The sequence below is a fragment of the Chelonoidis abingdonii genome, chromosome 7 (assembly GCF_003597395.2).
Source record: "Chelonoidis abingdonii isolate Lonesome George chromosome 7, CheloAbing_2.0, whole genome shotgun sequence".
Taxonomy (NCBI): Eukaryota; Metazoa; Chordata; order Testudines; family Testudinidae; genus Chelonoidis; species Chelonoidis abingdonii.
This window is the reverse complement of record NC_133775.1, coordinates 40,552,831-40,576,205: the sequence shown is the minus strand read 5'-3', so window position 1 is coordinate 40,576,205 and position 23,375 is coordinate 40,552,831. Positions and strand designations below refer to the sequence as shown.

Sequence of the window (23,375 nt, the reverse complement as noted above, 5' to 3'; positions counted from 1 at the left end):
TTGAATAAATCTTAAAAAAAAATAATCAGATCCACCTTTACAAAATGCCAACTTAGAGTTCAGTCTTTAAACTTTTAAGACTTCTGAACTGATTTTCTTAAAAACCATTCTTGATTTTTTAATTTAAAAAAAAAAAGACTTGTTGATATCTACAAAGAAAACCAGTTTTTAAGTTTCTATCTAATGGCAAAATTCTTATCAGAACATACAAGAAAAGGAATATTGTTCATGCTCAGAAATGGCTAAAGCATGTTAATTAGATTTTAGTTTTGTTTTTTTTTAAATTACCTATGGGCTGAAAACAAAAATTTCAGCTAAAAAGGAATTAGAGAAAGTTAAGATCAAGTGAAAAGTGAAGGGTAGAGTAGAAGATGGAATACAACGCTAGCTACAGCACATGCTACAACTATTATTTCCAGTTATACAGAGCTTTATAGCTTCCCTATGATGGAGATAAATATTCTTATATATATTTAGGGAATTATAGACTGCAATACAGAAAGGTTAAGGGCTATATTCTGCCCACAATTATGTCCCCTGAAATTGAAGTGAATGGTTCAATGAATATAGCCTAATTTGCTCAAAGCAGAGGTAGAGATAGTAAAATAACTCAGGAATTCTGACTACCATCAACATCCTCTAATTACAGGAATAATACTCTCTCCTTTTAATTCTTGAAAGCACATTTTCTGAGTGAGTTATAGAGATGTATAGGTCCTGTACTTAATCAAAGAGGATGGAATTCACACAATAAAGTGATCTTCTTAGCTGAAAAACACCATTTTCAGGAAAATAAACCAGACTATTTTAATAATTTATATGGATTTTCAATCTGCAGTTTATACTTGATTAACAGAAGAAAAAAATTGCATTAAATGCAACAAATTTTCTCTCTGCTGTCAAGAAATCCTTAAAAGTAACCTGCAAATTAAAATCTAATATAAATGTCATATGTTTTATATTGTTTTAAGAGACAATATTTGTTTCTAATATGCAATCATATAATATAATATGCAAGGCCCTTCATATAACTTTACAGATTTGACTTATTCTGAGGGTTTTTTTTATACAAAACATGATGTTCATCCCATAGACTCATTAATATTACACACAGGCACAGCCTATTTTCTAATTTATTTAGGGTAGGTGTGTTGCTTTGTATCTGTCTTTTTAAAATCTGATATACAGCCAATTTACTGGTCTGCTCTCTATGCTTGTTGTGCCTCTGGCTGAGATGCCTGTCTGCTTTTTAATTTAATAAATAATTTAATTCAGATTTACTGTAAAACAAATCTAAGTTTCTTATACAATTTAACATTTTTCTGTATTTTTGCCTCAATGTTTGTGTTTTAATTTTATTTCATTTTTCAGATATCATTAAACTTCTCAAATAAATCTTAAAAGCTTTTCTGTCATATTTGAGATGACTGAGCCTACGTTAAGACCCTTAAAAAATAATATTTATAAACTTTGGATTATTAACATAAGTGGGGTTTACCAGAACTGGATTGTTCCTGGAACACCTGTTCTAATACTATAACGTCAAAACTGGGGAAAAAATCCTTAGAGTCAACTAATTCACAAATGTCTACCTTTGAATTTATTGCCACACTTTTAATTTAGGGTAGACATGGGCCAAGGAGGCAGTATTTGGAGTAGGTTTAACCTAGGGCTCATATTCTGTGGCACTGAAATAAGGCAGTTGTTCATGCAAGACGAAGTTATGGGTGTGAGGGGCAGGGCTCAGCAGCCCTGGGGATCCCTTTTGGTTTATGTCTTATATTCCTAAAGGTCACGCTTCAGGGCTTCAGCCAGACATCTGTAGGGGGTCAGGAAAGGATTTCTCCCCTCCAGTGCTGTTTTTGTCTCCTTCCTCTGAAGGATCAGAGATGGCTATGTCTGGAGATGTAACAATGGATGAGGAGGGCTGGTGCTCTGAGGTGGCACGACACAATCTCTCTCTCTCTCTCTCTCATGCACACACATGCTTAGCTTGCTAGTTCTTGGTCATGTGCTTAGGATCTAGTGTACTTCAGTCCCTTGCAAGCTCTGCCTGTGACACAATAGTTTAGTCTCCTGTGGACAGTAGTACTTTGGTCTAGTTTGGGTTGTTGAATTTAGTATGCAGGTGCTGGCTGGTGTTGGTGTCCTATGGCTGGTGTTGGTGGCCTATGGTATACAGGAGGTCAGACTAGAGGATCTGCTGGTACTTCCTGGCCTTAAACTTTATGACTAACATTTTGCAAATAAAGCATAGAAATTTCACAAGAACTCTTGATCTCATGACATTTCTATCATCTGTGTCAAGGTTCCATATCTTGATTTCCTCAATGTGAGTAAGCCCATATGGTCAAACACTGACTCCCTTGCACGAGTGAAAAGCAGTAGAACAATGCTCCACGGAGGCTTTCTACAACAATATCAAGGCCTGGTTGGGGGCAGTCTTAGGGATGTGCCAGGGTCTGCTGACTCGGTTGACAAACTTTGGTGAACCACAGGTTAAAAAGCTCTGTAATGAGTTGCAGCAGCTATGACAGGCCACAATAGCATCTGAAGAATGGCGACATGACTGTTCCCTGAGCCTGGTTCTGGATTAGGGAGAATTCCACCAATCAACCTCCACAGAGATTTCTTGCACAAAGATCATTTGCTTTCTGTTTGGATGGTGGAAAAAATGGAGCAGGGTGTTTTTCAGTAAAAAAGAAGCCTCAGAATGATCACAACACTCAAGCCACTTTTTTCATCACATGCATCCGTCTTTTTCATTCCCTCATTTAAAAGCTGTATCCATCCACTCTTTATTCTTGAGGCTGTAGAAGTTAAAACAATGATTGACTTGTGGCGTGTACTTCAAAGAGAAATTGTCAGGCAGCAAATGAAAACAAAAACTTTTTTCTTTGCCCAAACCTCCTATTACATCCAAATAGGCATGTGTTTTGTTTTTAAATAAGTTATTTCTGAGATAATTTAATAAGTAACATCTGCACTATGGTTAAATAAAAATGTTAGTACTAAATTTATCCCAGGGCAGAGGCCCAGCACATGGCTTTATGGGCCACATAAGCCTCAGTTAACCCTTGTGTTAATAACATAAGTGGTGTATGAAATCATGTGTGGTCCCTCTGCATCTGACCCTTATTTAATATAGATATTGGAAACAATGGAATATACAAAAAAGAAATGGTGGAAACTATTAGAATGGCCACTGGGAAATGCAAAGTGTCTAATAACATATTTCCAATAATATCAATAGTTTTTTTGTCTGTTGAAATTACAATGTGTAGTTATAAACTAGAGTAATTTCTGCTACCTTTTTCAAGAGGATGAAGAATAGAAAAGTAATTAATACAGAACTGCCACCTCTCTTGTATACATTGTGTTACATCTACATAAATGTGCAATGTTTTTATAGTTCAAGCTTTTAAGATGTATTCAGGTAAAACTTTGGGGAAGCAAAGTGAGAATGGGAAGACAAGAAAGTATAAAGACAAAGGTTTGAAGAGAGAAATTTTCTTGTAATCAGATTTTTTGTAACATTTATTTTGGAGGAAAAACCGAAAAATAGAATCTCTCAATTAATAGTAAAGCATAAATGTTCACAAAAAGGTTATATCTTTTTCAGATTTGTGACTACATTTGTCATTTTCTTCTCAGGTGGAAACTTTCCTCAAGACTTTTCAATATTAATTACAGTGAAACCTAAAAAGGGGATCCAGTCCTTCCTTTTATCTGTCTATAATGAACAGGGTATTCAGCAAATAGGTGTGGAAGTTGGTAAATCCCCTGTCTTCCTGTTTGAAGATCAGTATGGAAAACCTGTCCCAGAAGATTATCCTCTTTTTAGGACAGTCAACATTGCTGATGGAAAGTAAGTGTAAAATAAATCAACTTTAATATAAAAATTAACAACACAGGAATTACTATGTGGACTAATGTTCCTTCACATAGTATATTTGTAAAATTAAATGAATCAGTTACAGAATTGTCAGCTGGCTGCACTACTGTGCCGCAGAATCTAAGGTCCCTTTGCAGGAAAACTTAGGCCTGGTCTACACTGATGGGGATTGATCTAAGTTACGCAACTTCAGCTATGTGAATAACGTAGCTGAAGTGAACATGCTTAGATCTACTTACCGTGGTGTCTTCACTGCGATAAGTCGACAGCTGATACTCTCCCATTGACTCCGCCTCCGCCTCTTGCCCTGGTGGAATACCAGAGTCAACAGGAGAGTGCTTGGTCGATTTATCGTGTCTAGAATAGATGCAATAAATTGACCCATGCTGGATCGATCTCTGCCTGTCGATCCAGCGGGTAATGTAGACAAGTCCTTAGTTCCAGTTTTCTGCAGAATACAAGAATACGAACAAGTACAGGTATGTGCCCCTATTTGACCTTTCCCATAATTCAAGAGCAAGAGAGCAGTCATAGAAATAAAAACTTAAGTGAAAAATAGGAAGCTATGAAATCATCTTGTTCTTGGCCCATGAAGTCACCCTCAGCTCAACAAGCATCCAGGGACAGTGTCAGTGCAAAGTTACCTTCACTTGCCTCCCTCCTACACAAATATGTACCCAGAACTTACCCTGCTCTGCCAGGAGGAGGTTCCCTGAGTCAGAGTGAAGGCATGTTAGTAGGGCAATGTGGCATAGCTTATATTGCTTCTGAGCTGCTATACCAGTTATTTGGATAAAGACAATTCAGGCTCTGGAAATGTCAGTTTGGCACTTTTCATGACCATTATTGTTATTTTTAAAGGCCCCCTGACACCAACTCTAGTTATATTAAAGGAACATTCATCCTTTCAAAAGTATTTTTATTTATTATGCTACAGTGCAGGAATGGCAGCTGCATTTTTCAGAGATACACAGATTGAAGTTTTTGTTAAACACTGGAAAGGAAAGAATGTTGCAGGCTAGAGGACAAATAAATTCACATATAATGTCAAGACTAAGGGTTATAAAGTTACTGAAGAATAACGTGGAAGGCCAAAGGAAAAGTTAAATTGTATACTAGCTTCCGTGTTACTGCACAATACAGCATCATAAGGCTCAAAAAAACTGATAGGTGTTCCCCTCAGCAGCAGGAAATCTGAAGCAGCAGGCCATTTCCATTTTGTTGCTCTATATAACAAAAATCATGTCCTCGCTAATGTTTCTTTGTTGACTTCAGTAGAGCTAGAATTTCTCTCCATGTGTTAAGTATCAGAGGGGTAGCCATATTAGTCTGGATTTGTAAAAGCAACAAAGAATCCTGTGGCACCTTATAGACTAACAGACGTATTGGAGCATGAGTTTCGTGGGTGACATGCATCTGACGAAGTGGGTATTCACACACGAAAGCTCATGCTCCAATATGTCTGTTAGTCTATAAGGTGCCACAGGACTCTTTGCTGCCTCTCCATGTGTTGAGATTCAGATAAAAATGATGAAATCAAATGAGCTTCATCTAGAGTTGGTTTAAAGGGCTGGCACGCATGCTCCCAACAGAGAGTTGATACTACTTTTGAATTCACCAAAAGATAGATGCAGAGTGATGTGAAGCAATCCTTCCCTTGTGGGGACTGAATGAGTCACCTCTTCCATGCTTTTGGCCTCTGCAGGCCTTGGGGTGGCTGGCCGATATTATGCTTCAGACTCAACTGTCCCACATAAAATGTAGTGCAACAATGAGGTATGCTTTGTCTTAAAATGTAAATGTAATTAAAAAAAACTCTAAACAATCAAGTGAGCCTGAGGACAGCTAAACCATTTGCTTTTAAAATTATAATGTTTAACTGAGTTCCAGAGTGAACATAGAATTCCAGTTCTGGGTCTGCGGTACTGGTAACCAGTAAGATCCCATTGCTTCAAGATGTTCCCTTTGATATATAAAAGCCGTTTTTAAAAATGACCATCTCTCTGATTTGGATACCCTTCATGGTTGCAAATGCCAGCCAAGATTATTTAATTCTGGTACTCATCTTGCATCTCGCTAACAGCACATATTTTCTCTGACACTCCTTGCCTTTGCATATCAGAGCTGCTGTGCTTTGCTCACTCCATGTCATATGTAAAGATTCTCTGGTACTCAGGTATTTAGCTTGTCATTGCAAACAGTCTCACTAAACTAATGCATGTGTTTTGTCGTGATAACAAAATGCCATGCAGTACATACTAGAGCTGGTCACATACCACAAAATTATTCATGAATTAATGTCTTTCAAATAGAAGTAATTCACTTTGGCAGTATTCACAATCCATTTTTATTCACTTCCTGAATATTTGTGTAAACAAAATGATTTTTGAAAGAATGTTGACAAAAATTGTAAATATGTCAGTATAAGTATTTCAAAAGTATTAATGCTAGAAAGTTTGTGCCTCCCTCTTGAAAGTTCTTCCTACATTTGAGAGTCATCCAAACAGGGAGGCCAGACATGTGACTTAGGTGACCAATCATAGAGTACAAAGAGCAAATCGTGACTAGCAAAGCATTAACAATAGTGAGTCATTCATAAGCAACCCATTGGCTCGTGCAAATATGTTTCAATCTTTCCTCAAATAATTTTGAATAACAAACAAATTTCCAAAAAATAAAGTCTGTTCTCAGATCATTCATGAACAGAAAGGGAGTTAATTAATCTAATGAAATATTGTAAACAGTTTATTTAGCTCTAATCTGAACACACTGAAGTTCTTCTAAAGGCAAGAATTCAGAGAAAGACAACTTGGACTTGATCCAAAATCCATTAAAGTCAATGAGAGTCTTTCCAGTGACATCAGTGGGTTTTGTGTCAGATTCCTTGTGGCTAAAGCAGCACTTCAGGAGATAATATTGTATGGGCTTGATACAGTACAAATCTGTAAGTATCACATAGAAGAAATTATCTCCCTCTCTCAAACTATCTCTCCCTTGCAGCAATTTTACATATATAGAACTTTTTTGGGGGGAAATTCCCAAATTATGCTGTCTTGCATGGATTATGGATTGACTTTAACAAGTAAAATACTAAATGCAATTTTATTAATTTCAAAAGGCTGATTGGCTTTTGCTTTTCTAGTAAGTACATCAGATATTCAATCATTTGAACTACCTAACCCATTTATTATAGATGTCTTTTTTATGCATTACTATTGCAGTAAGGTTCTGATACATCAACACACATACTTATGTAAATCCATGGGAATCTTTTCCTTGACTTCAGTGAGAGCTGGATCAGGCCACAAGTGTTTGAAATTAATACTTCATACTTAAGTGTTTTGCTGGACTGGGAATTAAATGCTGCATTCAGTTCTGTGCAAGCATATGCACGGATGGCATTCACCCAAGAGTTCTGAAAGAACTCCAATATGAAATTGCGGAACTACTAACTATGGTTTGTAACCTGTCCTTTAAATTGGCTTTTGTACCCAATGACTGGAAGATAGCTAAGGTAACGCCAATATTTAAAAAGGGCTCTAGAGGTGATCCCAGCAATTACAGACTGGTAAGTCAAACATAAGTACCAGGCAAATTAGTTGAAACAATCGTAAAGAATAAAATTGTCAGACACATAGAAGAACATAAATTGTTGGGCAAAAGTCAACATGGTTTCTGTAAAGGGAAATCATGTCTTACTAATCTATTAGATTTCTTTGAAGGGGTTAACAAACATGTGGACAAGGAGGATCCAGTGGACATAGTGTCTTAGATTTCCAGAAAGGCCTTTGACAAGGTCTCTCAACCCAAAGGCTCTTACATAAATTAAGTTTCATGGGATAGAGAGGAAAATTTTCTTTAATGGACCTGAGATTGGTGTAAAAGAACAGGGAGCAAGGGTAGGAATAAATGTACATGTTTCAGAATGGAGAGCGTAGAACAGTGGGTGGTTGCCCAAGGGTAAGTCTAGGACAATCCTATTCAATCTTATTCTAAATGAAGCTGGAGAAAGGGATAAACAGTGAATGTGGCAAAAATTTGCAGATGATACTAAAACTGCTCAAGATTAAGACCAAAGCAGATGTGAAGAACTTCAACAAAAATCTACCAAAAACTGTGATTGGCACAAAAGGCAAATGAAACTGTAATGTAGGATAAAATGTAAGTAATGCACATTGGAAAAATACCCAGCTATACATACAATAATGATGGGCCTAATTAGCTACAACTAATCAGGAAAAGATCTTTTGTTCCTTGTGGGAAGTTCTTGAAGATGTCCATAGTAGTGTGCAGTGGCGTCAAAAAGGCAAACAGGATGTTAAGAATCATTCAAAAGGGGATAAGAGAAAAGTATGGAGAATGTTTTATTGCCTTATAGTAAATCCATGGTATGCCCACATCTTGAATCTAGCATATAGATAGTCTCTTCATCTCAAAAAGATATACTGGCATTAGAAAGTTTTAGAGAAGGGCAATTAAAATGATAGGCATTGGAATGGGTCCCATATGGGAGAGGTTAAGAGGCCAGGATTTTACAACTTGGAAAAGAGGAGGAACTAGGGGTAGTATGATAGAGGTATGAAGATCATGAGTGATGTTGAGAAAAGTGAATTAAAAAAGGTTATTTTTACTTGTTCTGATAATATAAGAACTAGGGGCACCAAAATGAAATTAATGAGCAGCAGATTAAAACAAATAACAGGAAGTTCTTCACACAGCACACAGTCAACTTATGGAACTCCTTCCCTGAGAGGTTGTTAAGGCTAGGACTATAACAGGGTTTAAAAGAGAACTGGATAAATTTATGGAGGTTAAGTCCATTAATAGCTATTAGCCAGGATGGGTAAGGAATGGTGTCCCTAGCCTCTGTTTTTCAGAGGGTGGTGATGAATGGCAGGAGAGAGATCACTCTATCATTGTCTGTTAAGTTCACTCCCTCTGGGGCACCTGGCATTGGCCACTGTTGGTAGATGGGATACTGGGGTAGTGGACCTTTTGTTTGACCCAGTACAGCCATTCTTATGTTCTTATATTTTACTTAGTTTTTAGTCCTGTTCTATTTTTATTTTATATGCTAGCTATTTACAGCCCTTTCTAAAATAAACCATTAAAGGAAGTGTTATATCTTAAAACGAGAAGATAAAATATGAAAATAAAATTGATGCTGATGTGTAGATTTTTATGAACTGTAGTAGGTGCAATTTTTGATTGGCTTACAACTTGTCATAATTTTTTCTTACTTTGGAACTCTGAATTTACAAGCCTATTCTTAAAAACAGTTTACAGAAGAGCTGTGTTCTTTTGCTAGGTGGCATCGGGTAGCTATCAGTGTGAAGAAGAAAAGTGTTACCATGATTGTTGACTGTAAAGAGAAAACAACAAAAGCACTCAACAGGAATGACAGAGCAATTGTTGACGCCAATGGTGTTACCGTCTTTGGAACCAGGATTCTAGATGAAGAAGTTTTTGAGGTAAAAGTCCAGCATTAAAGAATTGCTGTTAAATGATTTAGTGGTGAGCAGAGTTCCTGATGAAAGTTAAAACAGAAGCTTTTAGAAACTTCATAAGGCAAATTTGGTACAACGCAGGATACTGAATCATTCCAACTCTCTCATTCTCTCTCCATATTGGTGTTCTGGGCTAAGCATAGGCAGCAAGGTGAATTCCAGCCATTTTGGAGGGTGGGGGCGGAGAATGTGCAGGAGGTGCGGTGTGAGGAGCACATGTCTTGAAGGTACTCTGTATATCTTGGGTGATTATATTGTTCATTCTATTCATTCATTTTCCCAGTAACTAGAATATGCTTTAGCAAAAAGGGAGTATACCTGTTTCTATTGTTGACAGGTCAGGAAGTGGAAAAGGTGAAATGAATATGTTTAAGGAAATGTGTGACTCCTAATAATGAGGTCTCTCTAGGTAGAATCACTACATAAAAGAGATTAACAGATCAATGTCATAAACCTCTTTTGGTTTCTTTTAAAATTCTGTTCTCTGCCAATCGAAACTGATTAAAGCTGGACAATGAGAATAGAATAGAGGAGCAGATAAACAATTAACTTCTTTCATATACAGAGTTGCTCACCATAGGACAGATAAAGCCAGAATTAGGCCCATGGGCTTTTAGGCAACATGTATGCCTGAGACTCTACAGTTGAGAGAGGCAATGTGGCATGAAGGTATTGTGTTATGACTCTGCTTCCCTCAAAACCCAGGGAGTTCATACTCCACTGTCTTCTGAAGAGGAGTATTCTGAGACAGGGCTAATGGGTCTGAAGGTTGAGCCATGTCTTCTAACATCTGCATATGGATCTACCTGTAGTCACCATGCTACCTCCTCTCCTCAGATTATTTATATGCCTGGCAAGAATAATCTGCATATGTGGCTACATCAGGCTTGTGAAAGCTCTTTTGAGTCCTGCTGTGGGCACTCCTTTGCACTATTATTTTACTCATTTTGGGGTCAAAATCTGAGACCCACAATTTGTTATTAAGTTGTCATGATCATGTTTAGTAGTATGTATGCAAATAAAAGGAATTCAGCGTGAGAAAATGGGACACATTGTAAAAGAAAGCAGATGACTTGATTGCAGTTTATTTTCTCAATGTTTTACAAGTGAGTTTAGATTTTAGTTTAAATAATACACTAGTCATAAGTTCATTCTTACATATTTTGTGAAAAATATTGCCTTTTAATTTTCATTGATACTCTACTTGTGTGTGGTCTGCAAAACCTCCCAGTATTTCTCTCTTTGTTTTACCTGTTATTGACTAAGGAGAGTCTTTTGATGTTTCAGTAGAGTGTTGCCAAGTATCATGTTTAGCTGTTTTTAAAATAAACAGAGGGACTGCTAACATGGTAATGTTTGGTTAAGTCATCTGTGCTTGCTTACTGAAGCAAGTTAGGGGCCTAACAACTCTGGAGTTCTTTGATTATAATGCTACCACCTCTTATCTATATATTTTTTAAATTTTTATATTTTAAACTTCCAGAAGTTTTTTTGTGTCAAAGGAAGGTTAAGACATTCCCATGCAAACACTCAAAAAATCATAGCCTCATTGAAAATTTCCCTTGGCACTCTCAGTCACAAAGGTTGTTGGCTTTTCAATCATATCACCACTTAGCTATTTTATCTCAAAAATAAATAATCCCTGTTGTGTCAATTTCTCCCGATATGCAAACACTTCCATTCCATTCCCTCACCTTTGTTGCTCTATTCTGAACTCCTTCCATCCCTTCAAGTAAGATATTTTCCAAAAAAGAAGAGAAACAATACAATCTATGTGTGAATCTCTCAAGCTGTCACCTCTTGGTTAGCAACTCTAACATGGGCTGTGCCACGACAAAGGTATTGCACAGCTAGGGTGACCAGACAGCAGGTGTGAAAAATCAGGACGGAGGTGGGGGGTAATAGGAGCCTATATAAGAAAAAGACCCAAAAATCGGGACTGTCCCTATAAAATCAGTCACCCTATGCACAGCACAATAAAGTTAATGTTGTAAATGTTAATTTACATGGAATTAAGGACTAGATACGGAGACAAAAAATAAAGACATAGATTCTGTTTTCACATACATTCATGCAACTCCCTGAATTCAATGTAGATATGTGGATGTAACATATCAGAATTTGGGCCAACCACTTAAACAATTTTTTTTGTCTATTTTTTATTCCATGGAGTGTGCATGTTCAAAAATATGATAAACATGGGGCTAGCGATGGTTATCTCGATTTTTCAACAACATTTCTTACCCTGAATTTGCAAAGCAGTCTTTCAGTTCCACTTCCTAATCAACTAAGAAGGAAATTGGTTATGACTCATTAAAAAAATAATGTAGCTGTCTGTAAACCCTTTTTTTGGAATGTAAATATTCAGCACTGAGAACAGCAACATTTTTACAGCTTGTAGCATAATTGCAGAAATGCATGTTCTTTTAGTGATTCAGTTTCTCAAGGGTACTTGACATGACATTGTAGCCCATTTCCCCTGGCTTCAACCAAGAGAATCAGTTACAGTACGTTTTTGTAAAATAGTGCCTAGCAGTATTTGGCTTAGGATAAAGGTTCTCACTTTGTTTCAACCTTTAAACCCCCTTCTTTCGAGGGTGTCTTTTTGCTTCCTCTTTTATCATCCATCCTCCTTCCCCTATTTCTATAAGCAACAGCTTGCTTGAAAGCAAATGCAAAAGCCATTGTAAGGATTTGGTCTACAGAGGGCTGTACAACTTGAAGACTCATGTCCTATGGCATTCAAGGGTCCTGAGAGCAAGAATGGTGTCATGCCTTAGCAATGAAGGGCAAGCCATTTTGGAAAAAAATGAAGATCTACTTATTTCCAGAGATAAATTTGAATGGAACCTTCTTCAAAGTGCTAAAATACCATGATACTTTTTCTGGTGTGTCCAGTTTCAGCCAGCATCTGAAGTGCAAAGCTCAGAAAATGAAATGAAATGTAAGAAATACTGTTCTTCCAGTATTTCTGTTAGGACTGGAAAAAGGCTCTTGAGACTATCCCATTAATACTTGCTACAGGAGAGAACTCTGTTGCCATCAGCTGTGCTCTGGGCCAGCTGTACAGTGGATTTTTATTCTAGAAAAACCAGTCAGAGATGGGGGACTCATGCTAGATCCTGCATGCAAACCCCCAGACCAAACAGATGCTCCCTGACTCATGTACTGACACAAGAAAAAAACCCCAAGTTTATTTAGCTGTAGAACGTGAAGAGTTAGATGGTATTTAGTGTAGGTGTTTAGGATTCTGTAGTACAAAGGAAGTAGCTTCTCATTTTTAAACTGCTTTGTAATATGACAACAAGGATGACTTTATTAGTTTGTATATATACACACAATCTAATAGGCTTTCCTTTGCACATGAGAGGAAATACTTCACAGTATACAGTCATCCTTTGGTATTTACTATCACAAGAAGTCATATAAGTCAACAGTGTAGATTCATTTAAGGGCAGGCAGTAATTTTATGATCAGTAATGACGTTTTTACTTATGCAAGCTAAAATCCTGATCTTATAAGCAGATGAGCACCCTCAATTCCCGCTAAATTTGTTGGAAGTTAATGGCACTGACAAGAGGGTTTGCTGCTCTCTGCTAGCATGCCTCCTTGTGGTTGTTCTGGAGATTAGCTCACTCCTGCTCTGACACACCCTCCTTTGGTTTCTCTCCCCTAGTCTTGCACACACTGTCTCTCCCTGGAGAGAAGGTTACTCCTTTCTCAACATTTAAAGTAGTTTCTTTTTGTGGCAAGACCCTCCTGCCAGCTCACTATAGTCCTCCCTTTCCAGGGTTTCAGAATCCTATTGGACAACTGTCTCAGGCAGTCTTCTGCTCCACTGCCCAGTCTTTGCACTTCCACAGTGGCTGGTAGGGGAACCTAGCCCACTCACTACTTGGGGTTCCAGTCCAGGGACCCTAAAACCAGCAGACAAGATCTGCACTGTTCCAAACCTTGTGCTGTTTCCTAGCTCCTTCCTACTTTGTCTCTATCAGACTGCTTCTCCAACCAGGGCATCTATTTTTTCCCCAGTTTCCTCTTTTCCTGCTCTAAATCCATAGCATGACCTCCACATCACAACCTCTTTCTTACAATCTACTTCCTAGTTTTATAACAGCTTTGTCTGCTCTTTGCCCAGCTGGGTTTCATCATCAATTAAAAGCTTGTCAGCCCTGACTCATCTCCAGGTGTAGCCTGTCACAGGGTTAATTGCCCCTTTCTCTCTGCTCAGGGCTTGTGAGGGGTAGATACCCCATCACAGGCACCCAGCACCTTGCTGTAACAGGCTTTTAGATAAAGATAATCAAATTTTAGCCTTCAGTGACCTGAATACTGTAGAGGTCAGGAAGGGTTGTCCCCTTTTACACCTAACCCTACACAAACAACATTGCTCAAGTGGCCAATTGCACTATTAGAGTAATTCACTTCCTGTTAGGCATCAAGCAGCAGGATTTGATGGATTTGATGGATAAATGATTTGACTCATTAGAGCACATCTTGTATACTGATATCCTCTGAAAGGGCATTTCTAAACCCCTCTGGCTTAGGCTTGTATACACGCTTACAAACCATTGCCAGACTAGATATTGTAACATGACATAATTGTGGCACTTCAGTTTGGCTTTCATGTGTCTGAGGATTCCTCTTTCAGTCAGGTTGCTTTGTGGTGAATTTATTTAGAACTCCAAGAAATGACTGTAGCTAGTTTGTGAAATATTTTAGAAAACACACTTGTATCACTTAAATAAATACTCAGGATAATAAAGTGGTTGATTTTTTTTTCTAGCTAGGTTATTTCACAACTTATGGCTCAAAGAAATGTAAAGCAGTCATTTGATAACATTTGGGAATCAGCTCTCTTGCTGTCTGATTCCTTGGACATTTACCACAGGTCTTACCCCACTTTCTGCTCCCACTGCTCTCCTTTGTCTTCTGTGCTGTTCTTGCTCTTCCCTTCTGATCTTGGCTCCCTCTCTGTTTCCATCACTACTTGCTATTTGTTATGGTATATTTGACAATTATACAATCCATTTGAAATGTGTAGTTTTCAATTTTCTTTTGCCAGAGATGACAGGTTTTTGATTCTGTTGTGGGTAGGCACATACACCTGAAAGTATCTTTCCAAATTATAGGCACAATACTGCAGCTCTTATTTACGTGACTAATCCTTATGTATACATTATTTTACTTTTTTATTCTGTGCCATTCTGGGCATCTTCTCTCTAGAGTAAAGATTGTTTTTCCAAGTGAGGGTTCCAAGATTGGGCCCTATCCTTTTGTATTTTAATTGTATTCCTAGCATATATGACCACTTGATGAAAATTTTATGGCTTATGCAATGCAGGGTGTGACTCCAGATGATCATAATGGTTTCATCTGGCCTTAAAATCTATGAATATACTAAACATAGTGTTCTTGGATGAGTTAACAGACCAGTGCAAATATTGTATAGATGGAGTTTTAATAAATTCATTGAAAACTGCATCTTTGTTTTTACTTTAAAAGGGAGAGGTAAACAGCAATTTCAGGGCTGTACTGAGAAAATAATACTGGTTTTAAAAATTGTTCACTACATCACAGGAAATTTGAAACATATTGTCTTAAGCATTTGCCTCCACTTTTGTTTTATTATGAGGGTCTTTGCAATTTAGAAGTTCATCTGCCCCTGCTGCTTGTTCTTCACTTGAAGTCCTAAACCAATATTTTTTGACCTCAAGTTGATTACTGTTGAGATTACTGTGATGTCACAAACAGAGGATACTGACTTGAAGTGGGGATTAAAGCAGCAGGAGTAGACAGATGCTTAATAAACAAAGACCTTGTTGTTATGAAAGTATCTTATTAAATAACAGAAGCAAAGAAGAATACTTTCTAAACAGAATATTTTTGTAAGGTGCCTACTGTGACCCTTTTACTCAACTAAGTAGACCCATAGACTTCAGTGGGATTATTTTGTAAATGCTCATTCATAGAAGGATTGCACAGTGTAGCACAAATTTTCTGATGTGCCATAATCTTTTGTGGGTTTTCAAATACACAACATGATAAGCATTGCTTTGTAAACCAAAACTCCAGAAATAGCTACTACAAAAAAGGCAGCATCAGAGTATTGTAGGGCAAGAAGAAATGAAACAATTCACCAGTTTATGGCTTTGAGATAAAAATACTAAAATATGTCTGAAGTATGTTTGTAGTTTAAATACTTCATAAATAGCAGAGATCTTTTAATATTTTGCTAGCTTTCAGGATTTGTCACTCTTCATTTAGTATAGTTGGTGTGAACAAGAGGTATCTTATAATGTCATTAACTAACACAGTCTTTATGCAGAAATTTCCCTATAAAGATTTTCTTTTCTTCCAAAAATATGTAGATTTCACATTGATAGAACATGCATCGAATCCTTATGTTATAGGAAAGAACTATGGGCCTAATGCTACAGCATATAAAACTCTGGTTTAAAGACAACGGGAATTTTGCTTGCAGAGGTTCTGCAGGGTGGGTCCTGTGGATGTAATCCTTGATAATAAAGGGTAGTGAGCTTTATACTGGATTTTAACCTGATTTCAATTAAAACAAAAGTGGACCTAATCCAGAAGGCATCCAAAGAAAAACTAAGTGTCTGTGAGTTTATCCCAATTTATTCCATGCAGGGAATCAGAATCCTTCATCTATCGCTGTGCAGGGTACCCAGATGTTGGGTCCAGCTGCACTGGAGCAAATGAGGCTACTTGCCTGCTTATCTACTCAGTGGAGCAGGTAGGTATGAAATGTAGAAGGCCTCGGCTCTGTCCCCGACTGGCGGGCCAGAATAGCTGAGCCAGTGCAGTGGAGATGGGTTATTAATATAATGCTGGTACAAACCAGCTGTAATTTACTGCTATCAGAATAAAGCACAGTGTCTTTCTGAGTCACAGCCTCCTTGACTCCTGGGTTACTGCAGCTTATGTACCACCACTTGTTCAGGACTGTGCCAAAAGTCAGTGTAGCGGTTAGAAGCTTAAGTTTATTTTAGCTAGGAGAATGTGAAGATACCAATTCTGACTGAACCCCCATTCTGATTCCTACATATGGGTTTCCTAGAACAACATTTAGTCTGTGTATGTTTTCTCAGTTACACTTTCTATGAAATCATCCTTACAAATAGCATTCTGTCAAAAGGATCGGCTTTCAGATGTTTACATTTACAGCTGAATAACTCATGTTTGAAAACAAATGGGACATAAAACAAAATATGTGTAACAGATTCTGGGCACAAGTGTCTAGAAACAACCTTCATGCTACAGACTCCCAAAAATGCTGCCAGCTTTCAGTTTATGAAAGAAAAAGTGAAAAAAATGAAAATTCTTCCATTTCAAAGACATCTAATAAAAAGAAGCATTCTTTTCAAAAGCTTACAACTTGGCTTTTTGTTGTTGTTCTTTTTTTACTGGAGGGATGTGAGGGGTTTTTTTTGTTTGTTTTGTTACATTTCCAAATTCAAACAACCATGGAAAAAGAAAAAAAATGTTTTGCTTTGACTATACCTTCCCCACTCTGTTTAGAAAAAAAGAAAGTCAGACTTCTGGTAATTGCTTAGAGTTCAAGTTTATTTTTGAGGAATCTGGAATTAAGTTTGCATTTATTCAGGAAGCCAAGAACTGTGCATACAATTTATCATTCAGTGTATTGTAGTGTTTATAATTCAGTGTATTATTAACAGTTTGACATCAGTAGTATGCGTAATAGATAATTTCAGATTTTCTAAGAATGCAGTGAAAGTTCCAAAGATAAATAGCAATAGAAAATATTTTCAGGTGTTTGTCTCATAATTGTATTAAGGAAGCACAGCCCCCATCTCAGCTCTACCATTTAGTAGAGAGGATCACTGCAACAGTACCCTGTGGATTTTGTAGAGAAAGACCCTCCCCTCATGGTTAATATAGCTTTGCTGTAAATATCTCAGTTTTGTGAGGCAGGGAACATGGTAGTACAGTATCTTCAAAGGCACACCATCTTATTAAATGCAAAGTAAGGATATTGACTACATATTATTAATTTGCATACAGTTATCTTTCTGAAGACTAGATGATCTCTGGACCGATTTGCACATAGGGTAGGAACAGAGAAGCACAAGGTCTTTTCCTGCCCTGCATGCCCTATGCTCATGTCTCCATGCTTAGGAAAGAACAGGGTGTGCTGCTTCCATAGAGCGCCAGTGGGACACACTGCCCCAAAGGGAGTGAGGAAGAAGTATGATCATGCCCTTGCCCTCCCACCCCTACGTTGGTTCACACAGTGGGGCCAAACATCCTATGAGGTATCCTGTGCTGTCCCCTGAACATCAGAGAGTTCAGAGAAAAAGTCTGCCAGATGCATAGTCCCTCTCTGGAGTTTCCCCAGGGTGATACAGCTCCATTCCACATCCCACCTAAGTCTATACCTCAAAGGCATGATCTAGCCCTAGAGTTTTAGGAGAATAAAATAATTAGAGATGGACAAAAACAAACTAGCACTCTAGTGTCTGTGAAATGTTGAAGACTCAGGAAAAAGGCTATTTCCTGCACCCCAACCCTGTGTTCCAGTGACTATATTATATATATATAATCAAGAAAAATAAACCTGAAAGCCAATGAGCTGGGATTACTTATTTAACCATAGGGAATTCTTGCACAATGTTGAGTTGACTGTCACATTTGGGATTGGAGAAAAATTATATTGACAAAGACCTGGGGTGCAGGGGCTGCCTTCCTGTAGAATGTTGAGTTGCATGTAACCAATTTAGATTTGTCAGGTGTTCGGTTTTTGACTGGAACACCCGGTCAAAAAGGGACCCTGGCAGCTCTGGTTGGCATTACTGACTGGGACCTTAAAAGTCCAATTGGCGGCGCAGTGGGGGCCTGGGGCTAAGGCAGGATCCCTGCTTGCCCTAGTTCCACATGGCTCCTGGAAGTGGCTGCCAGGTCCTTCGGGCCCCTTGGCACGAGTGGCCAGAGAGGCTCCGTATGCTGCCTCCACCCCTAGGGCCAGCTCCACATCTCTCATTGGTCAGGAACCATGACCAGTGGGAGCTGCAGGGGTGGCACCAGTGGGTGCAAAGGCAGAGCGTGGAGCTTCCCTGGCCTCCCAGGCACCTAGGGGTCGCAGTGACCTGGCAGCTGCTTCCTGGGAGCTATCGTAAGCGCTGCCGAGACCTCTCACCCCTTCCTGCACCCCAGCCCATGCCCCAGACCAGAGTCCTCTCCCATACCCAAACTCTCTCCTGGAGCCCATCCCCACTCCCCAACATCTTGCCCCAGCCCTGAGCCCCCTTCTGCACCCCAAAGCCCTCATCCCTGGCCCACCCCAGATCCTGCACCCCAAGCCAGAGTCCTCACCCCCCCTCACCCCAACCCCCTGCTCCAGCCTGGAGTCCTCTTCCACAGCCCAAACCCCTCATCCCTGGCCCTCCCCAGGGCCCACACCTCCAGCCAGAGCCCTCACCCCCTTTCCGCACTCCAATCCGCTGCCCTTACCTGATGAAAGTGAGTGAGGGTGGGGGAGAGCGAGCAATGGGGGGAGGTGGATGGAACAAGAGGGGGTGGGGCAGGGGAGGGGCCCCAGGGAAGGGGAGAGGTATGAGGCTGGGCAGGGTGTTCAGTTTTGTGTGATTAGAAAGTCGGCAACCCTAATCTGTCTGTTGAGCAGTGGGTGTATGGGAGACTACTGCTCTGAGTGTTGTTTAGCATTTACTGGGCATATCCATTGCTGCTCTATATCCTGGATGAATGAAGGAGCCTTCTTTTCATCAGCCCTTTGAGATCACTACTGCTCATGAGTTTCTCAGACTGGATCCTGGAAAGACGAACTGCCACTACATTACAAGTATATTATACAGTTTTGCTTCTTATAATAGAATGTGTTTCAGGGTTGGATCTGATCAGGAGGGAGACCTCCAAAGAAACAAATGCTACAAGATGTGCTTGGTATGGGGCACATTGTACTATTCTTTTGGCTGTCATTACTGACAGTGCGACATGTTGTTTATGGGGAAATATGTGAGGTGCAGATGTTTGGATGAGGAATAAAATTAGATTCCTGAAAACTCACTGACAAAAGAACAAATTCCAGTTTGGGCTACAGTAATTTCCCCCAGCAGTTTCAATTACATATGATATCCTTGACTTCCTGTCTTGAGTAGTATTGCTGTCCATCTCTAAGAAATTGCTGCATTCTATCCAGAGGTGGCTAGGTTTCCTTGGGATGTGTGTGAGTAGTCGATTGTATGTAAGATTGAAGGACAGCTTTGTTCCATGTTGCAAAGATAAAATTATTATAAAATAATAAATCTTTTCTTAAAGCTCAAAATATGCTAGTGTGAATATGGGCTTTCAGCATCAAGAGGACTTTGATTTCTATGGAAACTTGGGCCTGTATAGAATTTTGTTTTCACAATTTATTGCTTTCATAATTTATTGCTTTCACAGTGCTTCAAGTTGGCAGGCTTTTAGTAAAACGTCTTGCTGTTAATATTATGCAATGGACCTGGTATATGGAATATTACATTAAAGGCCAGCAGAACTCTTCAGTCCCTCAGGTTTTTGCAGGAAGATTAAATGAATTCTGCAGCAGGTTTTTCTAAGTTCTATAGTTATAATATCCAGGCTGTCTAGACTGCTGTTATTTGGAGTCTACGGCTTTACTGTCAAACAGCTAATTAGAGGAAGTTGGGATGTATCCAGAGCTTTAGGGTTTCTAGTGATTTAGTGAAGATTCTACTGCTGGATGAACAGTTTGAAAAAGCACCTTGGAATTGTTATAACTTTACTGGTATATGAAAACCGAAGATACTGCTGTTTCTCTCCAAGGTCCTCTTCATATGGTGACTGGCACTAGTTTTGTTATGCTTCTGTTACTATCCATTTAGTCATGCTAAGAAATAATTGATAAGTGTAGGGTTATCTTTAATTAGGAGGGGAGAAGACCCCCAATGCCACATGGACTAAGCAAATGACTGGCAACAAGAAGCTTCTTTATTACATTATCATCTTTACCAGTGACTGACTTTAATAATAAAGTGCACTTATTGATCACATTACAGACAATGTTAGTAATTGAATATCAATATCCCTATTTTACATACAAGGAAATGAAGGTTAGAGAGGTTAAGTGACGTTACACAGGTTACAGAACAATTCATTATCAGAATCAGGATTGGAATCCTGGTCTGTTGACTCTTAGTACTATGTCTTATCCCCTAAATCATAATGCTATCCAGGCAAATTAGTTATTTCACCTCACTGTTATCTTAGGTTCCCCATCTGAAAATCTGTGACTATGGGCTTGAGTCAAAGACCACTGAAGTTAACTGAAACACTTCTGTTTACTTCTGTGGGCTTTGGATCAGATTCAGTGCTTTTAATTATAAACCAAATCCCCTAATACGAAGGAATTAAGATGTCCACAGCCATGTTAAGCATCACTCTTCCCACTATACTGTTGAGGGTCAGTGGAGATGAATGAATCACTTACCTTGACATAGAGATTTAGGCACTGGTTCTGATACTAATTTAGGCACCAATTCAGCAAGCTACTTAAACTCATGCCTAACTTTAAGCACGTCAGTAATCCCATTCAGTTCAAGGGAGCTATCCATGTGCTTACATGCTTAAGTAACTTGCTGAACTGCAGTCTTACTATATGATCTAGGCTATGTCATTTAGCCTCCCTAGACCTCAGTTTTCTCACCTCTGTAATGGAGGTAATGACATTTACCTGCTAAAGAATGTTTGAAAAACTTATATATAAGTTTATCATCATTGACCCAGAGTAAAGCAGTCTTTATACTGTCCTCCTACCCATCTCTAATATCAGATCCTGTAGGAAGAAGGAAGGGAGGCCTGGTTCAGCAAAGGCACCAACCTCTGGATTTGGAAAACTCCTTACACAGCATCTGTACATCCTTTCATGGATAAGATTGCCCGAATTAATGCTATGAACTGAAATTGTGAGGAAATTTTGCATAATTGTGACTTTAGTGCCACTTAAACTGTTAAATGGAAAGAGAACCTCAATGGCATATAGTAATCAGATTATCTGTCTCAGTAAACTCTGTCTGCATCCTTTCCTCTGGGCCTCCATTAGATTTTTTAGCTCATCTAAATTTCTTTTAAATACAACCAACAACACTATGCAGTCCAGTCTCTGCTCTCCCTGTTGAAGGAAGAGGTTTGTATATTTCCTTCCACTTCTGCAACTCTTTTCTCCTGTGCCCCCTCTCATATTGTTTTGGTATGAGATTCATCTTTTGTCCTGCAAATTTTATTCAGGGATAGCGCAACACAGGGATCATTTAGGTGACTAAGTACAGATATAGAGTCTGATTTCCAAAAGCATCAATGACCCACAGCTCACATTAACTTCAGCTAGAATTATGGATACTCAACACTTCTGAAAATGAGGCCATTAGGAGACAAACTTTAGGGACTTGGGTTTGAAAGTTTAGGAAAATTGAATACTTACAGATTGTCTACATGGCTGAAATATGTTGTCGTAAAGACAAACATTTACAATCAATGAATTCATTTGTGAAAATCGAAGTCTCCTTGTGGATAATTCTTAAACAGAAAACAAATGTATATTTGTCAGATAAATGGCTGTTAAAATATTACCCAAGACTGATTACTGTAATGATATTAAGGCATTTAGATTGTAGATGCCAGATGGAGTACCAGCTGAATGTGCATGTGGAGCCTGATCTTGTAGGTTGGGATGATATTGTTGACCAATCTGTGGTGCCATCTGTTCAGTAATAACTAGAACAGTGGTATCAGAACAGCGCTTCCAGCATTCATGATAATATATAAATAAAGGGTGTTACCCTGCCTTCAAGGACAATTTCAGTACAATATACAAGTATTCTAAGAATCCAAGACGACAATCAGAATATAAACAGAATACAATACTTCTTAGCACAAAGGGAATATGTTTATTGGGTGAAAGAGAGAAAGAAAAGGGAAATGTAATTCTCAGTAAAACAAACAGAAAATTAATCAATGTTTTGACACCTCCCACATTCCTGGGTGGCTCAACCACTGGGTCCTGAGACCTCAGAATGGTGGCCATAGCTGCCTGAGTAGAAATAGAATGCTCTCTAACTGTTTTTGAGCTCCCCTTTTACATGGACCTATCCCTGGCAGATGGGCAGTGCTGCAAAGTGCAATCAGTGGATCAGGAGTATCTTTAAACAATTTTCAGGAATCTAAACCAAATGATAACAACAAAGAGCTTTTTGTCCTGTATAAATGGATAGTCCTAGACAACAGTCCCGTGCCAAAATTCTGTGGTGTGTAAGTCCAGTGCAAAGCAAAATGCAGCCTACAGACTGTCTTATCCCAATGGCTTTGCTTTAACTTAACTATCTATCTAAACAGACAGTGGCTACTGAGGTATTCCCTGGTGTACTCACAACAGCTGCCACAGTGTGGATGCTGATCTACATGGGCATCTCAAGAACACAAGCAGTTGGGTAGTCCACAGGAGGCTACCTGATTCTTCATAGTCTGCCTTTTTTTCACCCAAGGAAGAGAGCAGGGCTGCCCAGAGGGAGCGGGCAAGTGGGGCCATTTGCCCCAGGCCCTGGGCCCTGCAGGGGCCCCCACAAGAATATAGTATTCTATAGTATTGCAACTTTTTTTTATGGAAAGGCCCCCCCCAAAATTGCTTTGCCCCAGGACCCCGGAATCTTCTGGGCAGCCTTGGAAGAGAGTGCTGGCTGGAGTCCAGCAGGATAAGGGCCAGGGTCTTCAGAGAACTCAAACTATCTGGGTTCCTCCCTACCAAAACTGACTTCTTTGGTTGTTTGCTCCCTCTAGCTTGCCCCTTCCCTTCTCTCACGTAGTATTGATCTGGCTAGGGGAAAGGGGAGGCACAGCAGAGTATAAGAACAACTGTTTACTCTTTCCAGGAACACTTAGTACTGGAGCTTCAGGCATTAGTCATACACTGACTATGCACA

The 23,375-nt window shown here is 39.0% G+C and overlaps 1 protein-coding gene across 1 annotated transcript in view; it reads left to right on the top strand.

The window, feature by feature from the left end:
- Positions 1-23,375, top strand: part of COL11A1 (collagen type XI alpha 1 chain) — a 239,140-nt gene that overhangs the window by 31,891 nt on the left and 183,874 nt on the right. Inside the window, exons 3-4 of the mRNA XM_032797054.2 lie at positions 3,655-3,868; positions 9,204-9,366. Of these exons, the coding sequence (XP_032652945.1) occupies positions 3,655-3,868; positions 9,204-9,366 (377 nt within the window). The remainder of the gene's footprint in view (positions 1-3,654; positions 3,869-9,203; positions 9,367-23,375) is intronic.